General features: G+C 46.0%; 1 protein-coding gene across 2 annotated transcripts in view; it reads left to right on the forward strand.

The window, feature by feature from the left end:
* The window catches only part of LOC310895445 (uncharacterized protein), a 71,102-nt gene extending 61,183 nt beyond the window's left edge, over positions 1 to 9,919 (forward strand). For both annotated transcript variants that reach the window (XM_083826858.1, XM_083826857.1), the window contains one exon: positions 9,813 to 9,919. In XM_083826858.1, coding sequence (XP_083682984.1) covers positions 9,813 to 9,858 — 46 coding nt within the window. In that variant the 3' untranslated portion in view covers positions 9,859 to 9,919. The remainder of the gene's footprint in view (positions 1 to 9,812) is intronic.
* Positions 9,920 to 10,340: the final 421 nt, after the last annotated feature.

Genomic DNA, 10,340 nt, shown 5'->3' on the forward strand with positions numbered 1-10,340 from the left:
TACCGGCCAAGGAGAGCTGGATGTTTCACATCAGGTTAGCAGGATATTGCAATATTTTGGCTGCTTATCTGAAGTGGAATGAATGGAACTGCCAAAGCTTTTGAAGTTCACTCGTGAGATAATATTTTATTAATTTTCTGAGCTGAGGGCACTTTAGCATCTCCTGTGAGTCTTCTGAATATTAAATGCATGTAGCTCTATAGGCAGGACTCTTTCAACATTCACTCATTCACTGTTTAAAAGCGCCCACTTTCCATAAATTGAGAGCAGTCTCCTTGGTTTTCTGAGAGTTATCTTCCCCCCAATAAATTAGAAAGTATATCAATTTCCTACTTCTGCCTTTGAATTCAAAGCAGGAGCTACTTCAGCACAAGGGACGATGCAGTCTGTGTTTGTCTTGTTTGTCTGTCTGGTGCACAGAAAATGTGGCTTAAGCCAGGACAAGCTCCCGGGCATTAACTCCAGCGATCCCAAGACCACCAGCTGCACGTGCCACCAGCAGGACCAGCGCTTTGACCACTAGCCAGCCCACCCGGCCACCTCCCATCTCTCACGGCTGCTGTGCCAAAGGCTGGGCTTCTCTGCCTGATCCCTTCGCCCTGGGGTCAGCGGGCGTGCTCCTAGCCTGGAGGCAGGTAATGAGGGGCTGGTTTCAGAGAGTGCTCAGATAGTGAGGATGGTGAGTGCTCACCAACCAGGGTCTGCACGTTGTTTCCTGTCCCCAGCCAGGGCTGGATGAGAGCAGGGGAGCCCGTGTGCCAGCTGGAGAAGCGCTTGCCGTGCTAGGTTCAGCAAGCCCTCGCAGGTGCGCCTGGCTGGGCAGAGCTGCCAGCACAGGCTTCTGCAGCAGCAAGGACAGGCAGTTCCTAGATCTAACGTCTGACGCTTTATAAATAGCGTTAGATGAGAGGGAAAAGTAAAAAGCGTATCGAAAAAAAGAAATAAAATGACAGCCTTTGTCCAAAAATAGTCCAGTTGCATTGTTTCTTTTCCCAAAAAAAGAAAAAAAAAGAATAGAGGTTGCTTTTTCTGCATTAAGCTTGTCATAACCGGATGATTATAGTAACACCACGAAAAGAGCCAGCCAGGATATGACACTTTAGCTTTCAAAATAGCTCTTCCTAAAATAAACCCTTCCCTCACAGGCTGCTACTGTGATACTTATGGGAAAATGTGAACAGACCACTTGTTCTCCCATCCTTCCTTGGAGATTGAGGAACTTTCCATCAGTTTATCTGCTCTAAGCCCCCGTCCCTCAGACTGGGAGGCCAAAACTGCAGGAAAATGGTGGTAGTGTAATTTAATATGCTCCACAAATTTGCCTAAATGACCCTTTGGAAGGCTTCTGATTTAATTAGATTTACTCTCTGCCCACAGAGAATAAACACATGGGCCTGACATTTCCATAAAGACCACGCTCTTTGCAGGGGCTGCAATGCAAAGCAGGAATGTCACCGACCCTGACCGAGCCACTGGGGGACTCTGACTGCACAACTGCACAGGACGGCAGTGCATGAGCCCGGTCCCCTCGAGCACCTGCCTTCTTCAAGCACTCTCACCAACCACAAGGTGCAAAATGAGGTTTGCGTGAGCCGCAGGCATCTGCGCTGGCCGGGTGCCACCCGCAGCACCCCGCACGGGGCTCGTGCTGGCTCTGCGAGGAGGGGAACACCAGGCAAACGCACGTGACACCTCACGCTGCCTGGCTGGCACAGCTGGTGGATTTACTTCCCTAATGTAATCTTTCTGTAAATGTGCAGGTGTTTCTCCCATCCCAGCACGGGAGGGGAGTCGCGATGGCTGCGTTCTCCATGTGTGCTGTGCGGGAGCTCAGTTTGTACAAGGAGAAAGAAGTGTCCCTGTGTGGCAGGGGGCAGAAAAATGAGCCTTCTGCTTCCTTGTTTTCTGGTGCCATGGCTTCCCCAAACAAAGCCAGCAAAGAGCGGGGGCTGGCCAGGTTCTAATGATATTTACTCAATTTTCCACTAATGAAGTTTAGTGGCTTGTGTAAGTTACGGCACCAGCTACTCCCCTCAAGATATCTCATTCAGGAAGCACAAGGACTATTTTCCAATTTTCCCATGCTGTCTCGGGAGGTGATTTCTTGCTTCACTACCCATCCCATCACTGCAAAATGAAATGTATCACCATTGCAGGTTTGTCACGTTTGCCTTCTCCTAGCAGATATTGGACAGGTTCATTGTCAGCTACAGAGCTAACACCGAAACCAAGTATGTGAGCATGTTGTAACAGGGAGCTTCTTGAAAGGAGGGTGAAACAAAACTGCTAACAGAAATTCTCAGATAATAGGGATGAGGTTTTACCTTGGGTTAGATTGGCTCTGTCCTCACTGAGGCCAGTGGTAGGATTTTTTAATTAAGGAGTAAGTCTGATGATCTGTGAACTGGGGAAGTTCAGGTTTCAAGTCGCCCTGCATGGATTGACCTGTGAGATTGTCACATTGCGAGAGCCATGGGAACAGACTGTGCTCAGGCCAAGCAGTGGAGCATCCTCAACAGGACAAATGCAGTTTGGGGTAAATTGATAAGCTTCTGTATCTGATGAGATAACACGGCTTCATGTTCTTGTGAGTGCTTTGCCTTGTCAGGGCAGGAGAGGAGATTTCTCTGTTCTCCTCCAAATATCAGGAAAACAAGCCTGCCAGTGGTTTAGTACAGTAGGTGTCCCGAAAGTATGTATACACATACTATAGAAGGAAGCATTCACCCACACAAAGGTACCTGTTTGCTCTTCCAGCCTGCATCCCTCTCCCCTGCTTGACATCGGCATGAAGTTGTACTGCACAACCACGGCTGCAGCATTCAGCATGACATTTGGGATCCAGGCTTGGTTGGCTATTCAGTTCCCTGCCATGTGTCTAGATGCACCACAGCCCTCTGGTGCTTCAGCCTTCTCAAAGAATGGCAGCTCATCCTTTTGCTTCTCCGCATGTTGTACCTGTCCTAGAAAGTAAAAGTCATTTTGATCCTGGGCTAAAACCCTGAAAGGATGTCAAGCATGGTGTGGAGACAGTGGCAGGGAGATAGTTAACATCCTCCCCCTCTGCAGGGAGACATGCAGCTGCCTATCCAGCCTGCCAAACTGAAAGGGGATCCAGCCCCCAGGGAAATGTGTCTGGAGTTACTTAATCCCAAAAGGATTATAAAAAGAGTACGCTCTAGGGAATCTCTCAAGCCCTATCGCCCTTAAAGAAAAACAAAACCTAACCCCAGAATTAACAGCCCTTTTCGCCTTGATAGTTTGCAGCAATGGATATCCCTGAACTTTCACCACAAAACTTTGGAAGGGGCAGTGGGGGAAGCGGTCAAACTGATCTCAATGCCCTCTCGTCTCTGCCAGCTACCTTCAAGGCAGTCGGTGCTGCTCCTCTGGAAACCTTCCCCTGCCTTGGCTTCATTGGTGCTCCTCTGGAAACCTTCCCCTGCCTTGGCTTCATTGGTGCTATCATTTCCTGCCTCTCCTCCTACCTCTTTAATCTTGTTCAGCACGTGCTTTGGAGGACCTTCTCATCTCCCTCCAAGTTTTGTATGGGTTTCATCGGGTTGAGTCTTTTATCCCCACCTCTTCCTCCTCTGTATTTTATCCCTGGTTAATCTCAGCTGCACTCCCCACTCTGCCTGTTCATCTGTTATCTTTCTGACCTGTATTTAGACTGTAAGCTCCTTGGGATAGGGTCTGTCTTTTTATTTTATACTTTTACAGTACCTCCAGGAATCTCCAGGACCATGAACTCACAGACTGGATTTAAGTCATCGAGCGGAGTAAAAACATTAAAAGAGAGCTAGTCTGTGAGGCTGCATGGAAATATCCTTCTAATTTTCGGCAGCAGTCCAAGGCAGTGAAGCTTTCGTTGGTATAACTGTGTGAGCACTGCTCTCCCACACAGCACAACGGGATGGAGCAAAGCCCCCAGCTCACCCCCTGCCAAGTCACCCATTGCCTTGCCAGCAGTGGGCATCAATTTACCGGTGAGGAGGAAGAAGGGGTCCTCTTCCTCTTGCGAGTTGTGCCAAGAAATCTTGGTTACCTTGGCTACATGGGTGATCAGTGCAGTTGTGGTAATGCTTGACTGCTGCCATGCCCGCCATAGCACACATCATGCAAGGGATGCTTTTTAAGAAGCTGTGACAATAGTTTTTTTTTGTCCATTTGTTTCTGTTTTCCTCTTTGGTGGGTCCTAAGAAGTACTAAATGTACCGGAAAAGAAGAACAATCTGGATGCCTTGACTTGCACACGTTGTATACTCCAGTGGGCTCTGGTCAGCACTTTTTTCTTGAGTCCATTGAGACCATCAGTAAGGTTTCTTGTTGTTTCCAAGCAAATATCTGTTTCTACCCACTTTATCAGATCCCATTCAGAAGATGAAACAATGTTTTGGTTTGTTTAGCTTTGCGTGAGGACCTTCTGTCCTTTTCCACAGCCTCTTCTATAAAGAGCTGTAGAAGCTAACAACGTCTTCGTTAATTTTAAACAGGCATATCCATGTAACCACTCATCTCTGATGGCCACAATTAACCTCCAGACAGCACCTGCTTGTCTTGGTGTTTCGCTTTGTGATTCTTGTGGTGTTTCCCAAAGAAAACCTTCATCATGCCCAGTCACATCATACAGGTGTCTTCCTCCCCCCTCAGCCCCCTGCAACCTGGAGCATCCCCATGGCAGGCATTTTGAATACAGCTGACCACAGGCTGTAACCCGTCTGTTAGTTACCCTCTCCTCCTCTACTTCCCAACCCTCTGACTGTGAGTAGTTTTCTTTGTGGTCTTTGCCACTGCTGAGGGCACCTGGCCCTCCGGACATTTTTGAAGCTTTTCCCATAACATACATGAGGAAGTAGCTGATGATTTATTAAGATCTAGTAAACCATTAATTCACTCATTCAGGACCCAGTGAATTTCTATTTGCTGCATCTTTTATCGAACCGCCTCTGCTCTATTGACCGGATGATTACCTGTTTCTAAAAGTAACTGCAAATCATCCAACAACATGATACTTGTATGAAGAAAGACAAATAACAGATCAATGGATCAATCTATCAGCTAAGATGACTGTAAAAGTAACAGTCAATCTGTGTTTCTGCATCAGGACTGTTGCCAGAAGCATCTTTTGGAAAGAAGAAAAGTACTTCTAGGATGAACAACATGAGTGTACTTAAGCAGGAAATATCTAGAGAATGGAAACCATGTGAATGGGAAATACTGACCAGAGTTTCTGTTTTGGTATGGAGATGGCTCTCTGTTCATTGCACGCTCTTAGCAAACTTGTCTCGCTGCCTCTTGATGTTGCATTGTTAGATAGTGCCACTGCTGTTACTTCCCTGTGACAGTAAAAACATTTCCATAATAATCATAACAATAGCAGCCAGATGGTAAAATTCTGAAGAAAAAAAAAAAAAGATAATTTTTACAAGCTTTGTGTCTGCTAGGACTGTAAGTCTTTAATCTATTCTTTGCAGTGCAATCTTTCAGGCTGGGCAAGGCTTTTTTTCCTCTTTCTTTGTCTTTCCATATCTCGGTTTCCCCTTCTTCAGTAAAATGAGAATAATCTTACAGCAAAGTTAGAGAATCAGCCACAGTAGGGGTTAATCGGCACATAACAGGTCTGTTGTGGGGGAACGTATGGAGACTTATGTACAGACCACTGGGAATTAGGAAATGGAGCTCCACCTTGCCCTTTGCTTCCTGTTTTGTTCTGTGGGAGTTTTTTCTCCTTCTGTTTGTGATGCTGTTATATGAGGCTTGCATTGCTACGAGTGGTGACTTTGTTTTTCCTGACTTGAGCCATGCTGACTTGGCAAAAAATAGTGATGCCTGCCTGTTCAGTGTAACGAAGAACTAGGAAAGTTCATGGTACTGTGATGCCGTATTACACTATGGGAAGCGTATAGGGTGATCAGTTTTATCGCAATTTGGTTGGTCTGGCAAGGACACAGAGCTGTTTGGAGATTACTCTGTGCTGGAACAAAAAAGAAGCAAAAAATTTGGATAGGGTAGGGGATTTTGGGGAAGGTGCGAGTGACGTTCCTGAGCAACAGCCCCTCTGCCCCGCCTGCTGCCCCAGTGCTGCTGCTGCAAGCAAAATCCTCACCATGGGCTGTCCCAGCAGCTTGTCACACTGCGTGAGAGGGATTTCAGTTCCTGGGAATTATCCTGTGCTTTAGAGATGGGGAACTGGCCTGAGGAGCTTGTCTGTGGACAGCACGCAGGTCCAGGGCTGGCGTTAGAGGCCAGGGCATGCAGGGACAAGGTGGTGCAGAAGCACCCATGATGGCACTGGGGACATTGTGTAGATGAGCTGTCACTACCCTGTTGATATGTATAGGCTTGCACACAAGGGCATTGATGCTGAATTTACATACCACCTTTTAAAAACGTAGCAGTTTTTCTTCACAGCACAGACCTTTTTTCCTGGACTCTTAGCTTTGCATGTGCTGTAACCCATCTTCAAGCTACCCACCTTTATGCCCTCAGTATTTAAATATGAAAGATGACTGTAAACATCTCGCATCTTCAGCAGCAGATCGAAAGCCCATCCTGGCACATCTCATTCAGTTTAGAAGTAACGACAATGTTAGCGACTGTGAGAATAGATCGCAGTCTGCCTGAACTCGTTTGTTCTCTAATGGCTGAAGTAAGCCTCTGTATGAGTTTAAACTGATATATATCTCACTGCAAATGAGGTAGCGAATATTTGTAGTGAAAATTTCAGTGTTAATTTAAACTGATTTAGGTAAAATCTGAGTATCTCTGATACATGCTACCCATACTTTCCATTTACTTCTCTTGGGGAAGAGTGAGTTAAAGCTGATTTTTCTTAACCAGGGAAACAGAGCTAATGTAATAAGCCTCTTAAGATTTCCTTAAACCAGCAACATTAACTGGGATATCTCAAACACTACAGCTATTTCAATGCATTGTTCTTCATTGCTGTCAATACAACCGCATTTGTACTTTAGCAGGATACATTTTATTGTGCTGTGGCTGTGCCGTGTCAGGCTAGCAGGGAAGAGGTTAGCTGTACGGAGGGTGGGTTCACTGGCGTCCATCCCACAGGTGCCAGGTAGCACTGCATCCCTGCCTGATGCGCATCTAGAGCATTCGTGCTCCAAAAAAGGGGCAGAGGAGGACAGGGTGACTCCTGGAACAGGTGACTCCCTGTCTCCTGACAGGGGAGAGTTTCGCTCAGGACTCTGAAGGTGATAAAAAAAATAAAAAATTAGCTTGACAGATTGCTTGCTTTTGCTGCTGTGGCCTTTAAGCAGTACATTAAGTTGGACAATGTGAGAACCAGCGGCCTCATGACCTGGGAGGGTGTAAATCTTCCCCTGCTCCCACCCCTTTGCTGCTCGTTGTCTCCTCCAGCATTTTGCCCTGCCAGAGGCGAGCAGGGGCACAAACATCCCCCAGCACCCACTCAGCATCTCGGCCAGGGTGCTGGGCCTGGAGGGGGAGGCTGGCCTCCAGATCTGAACAATCACTATTGGCACTGGTGCGAGGTAGCTCTCACAGAAGTGGTCCTGCTTTCTGTCAGGGGCAGGCCGTACAAGCGGGCAAAGCTGGACAATGGTTAATACAGGATAAATAGGTGTCTTAGTATATGGTTAATCAATTGCTGTAGAGGCCAGGAGGTCAATGGGCTTCTCTCAATTTCTGTCACACTTGTATGCTTATGAGCATTTGTAATACATAATATTCATGTCTGTAGCATGTCCACAGTATCTATTTGTCGTTTATTAACTCTTTGTAAATGTTCCCTTAATGCACGTTGTGAGCTAACAGGTGATGCATAAAACTACTACAAAACTTTCTTACAGTTTTTGTTGCTGTTTTTGTTTCCCATCAGAGAATGAGAAATCAATGCATTCTAAATTTCAGCTACAAATAAACCCCAGAGTGAAGAGTTTGCAATGTGGTCCAGACAGTCCAGACAGATCTTGTCATACCGGGCCATTCTGGTGTCTCTTTCAACTAAAACATCACCGAAATACTTATTTTGCTTGCTCTATGACAGCATAATCTCTTATGAAACAGATATCAAAACCGAAACAACATGTTTTGATGTTACTGAAAAACAACACTTTCATTGATCCCAACTGAGCTTTGCAATTTTTGGAATTTTCACATTGCAGAAGATTAAAAAAGATCTCGGTTTTCATTCTCATTCTGCTTAGGAACACAATTAACTGGAAAAAAAATGGAATTCCCTTGCAGCTAGCAAGTCTGCTGTTTCTGCACGCTTCTCTGAAAAATAAATGGGATTACTTTGTTTAAAAAACGCTTTTAGAAACCTCTGTTAAAGCCCTAAAATGCACAGGAGGGCATGATCCTTCTTCCTTTGAAGTCACTGGCACAGTATCCATTGACTTGACAGGGAGTGGGATTGACTGAATAATTGTGCTGCCGTATGAATGTCTACCCTGACACTGCACAAAGTCACGCTGAAAGCCACTTGATGTCATTCTAATCCTGTCTCCTCACAGTGGTGTTCTGGAGAATAGGGTTGTGGTTTTTTTTCCCCCCCCTCCGTATTTATTATTTGCAGAACGAACTAGTTAACAAATAGAAAGGACAAAGCCTAACGGCAGTGCCATTAATCTCTAAAGTAACTTGGTCTGCTGCTGAAGTGAGCAACTGCTCCATGCAGCAAGTGCTAACAAGGGGTTTTTAGCCAGCAGTGCTTTAATGTGCTAACGAGAAACTTGTTAGCTGGCGGTATCACTGAAATGTGTGGCTGAGCATTGCAATGCTGATTGTCACTAGGTTTTTGGCCAGAAGAACCCTGGTGCTTTGCATCTGAGCATCTAGAAATGCAAACCCCTGCTGGGCGAGGAAGAAGAAGGGGCCGCAATACTCAGGCACTGATGCTGGCCAACGTGACAGCCCCGCCTGCATAACGCTGGGGCCCTAATACAAGGGAGAAGGGGGATGAAGTGTTGCCTCCACCAAGGAAGCAACTCTGGTCGCAGTCCTCCTTGTAAGTTTTTGGGGAGAAAATAGCGCAAGATGGAGTCACCGCCCCGTGGATCTCTGAAGGTGCCAGGTTGTCCTAGTTGTAGCCTACCTGAGGTGTCACTGGACACATAAACTCAAACATGTATGGATAACCAGGTGTAAAAAGGTTCACAGCTTGTTCCTTCCAAGCTGTCCTCAGCCTCTGCATCCTCCAGCGTGCATCAGGGGTGGTGGGGAAGGCATCTCCTTCTGGATTCTTTTCCACACTTCTCCACAATGACCTCACATCTCTCAACCTTTTAAACCCCCTCTGTCACTAAGTCAATCCAAATTTTCTCCTGTTATATGCTTAAAACCAGAACATGCCAAACCAACAAAACACTGTTTGATGGCAATGGGATAAAGCCAAGTTTCACTGTGCCACTCTTTTTGTGTTCAACTCTCCCAGACCACAGGAAGCATCAAGCCAGGTCTTGAGCTTTTATTTCTTTGGTGTTCAACTTGACTTGGCTATGGCAAGGTTGTCAGATGCTCAGAACAGCCTGTTTGATCGACTAAAGGGTAAAGTTTCAAGAAGTCAGTCGTGACGAGAAATGCCAGGTCTGTATTTTGCTGATGTGTATGAAGTAGGACTTTCTTTTATGATGAAATGCACCGGAAGGTTGTAGCACCACGTATTTCACTTTCAGCTGGCTCAGAATAAGCTTTGAAAAAACAAAAATCCCTGATCTACTCCTGTTAATCATTGATACGGTCTTTGATCTGTTGTCAGCTTTGTGTGGCTGATTGACGCTTCCCCACTTTTTAACCAGCTTTCCATTTGTGCTTTTCTTTTAAAGATTATCTGTTCTCCATCACGGTTTGAGCAAGCTGAAGAAGCTGTAACAATGTGAAAAACTGTATTCTTTTGGTACCTCTGATCAGATGTGAGTGTTGTGAGTTGTCTTTGTGTAAAACTAGTGCCATTCCAAAGGACAAGGATTTGGAGTAATATCCAGACTGGCCAAACTCTTCCTCCTGACACAATTTCCAGCTCCTCTGTGACATGGACAATGCTTTGTAGGAGAAATCTCTCACAGTTGGGTGTCCTCAACTGCTTCCCTCTGAAGACTGCTAGAAAATCACTGCAGTTTTAGGCCTGAAATGAGTGTGAGTGAACACTTTTTGGGCACAGATGCCTTCAGCTCTTTTTCACTTTGTGGCTTTTGATCTAGCCTGTTTGGGTTACTGTACTGACCCTTAGTGGATGGTGCGATAAGCTGGGGCAGACGTGGTTGCTCCATGAGCAGGTAACTCTGAGAGGGATACCCAAAGATGACATGACTCTGCCACACTGCCAGATTTGGGAAGGATGGAGAGACCTGCTG

The sequence above is a fragment of the Anser anser genome (assembly GCF_964211835.1).
Source record: "Anser anser genome assembly, chromosome: 2".
NCBI lineage: Eukaryota > Metazoa > Chordata > Aves > Anseriformes > Anatidae > Anser > Anser anser.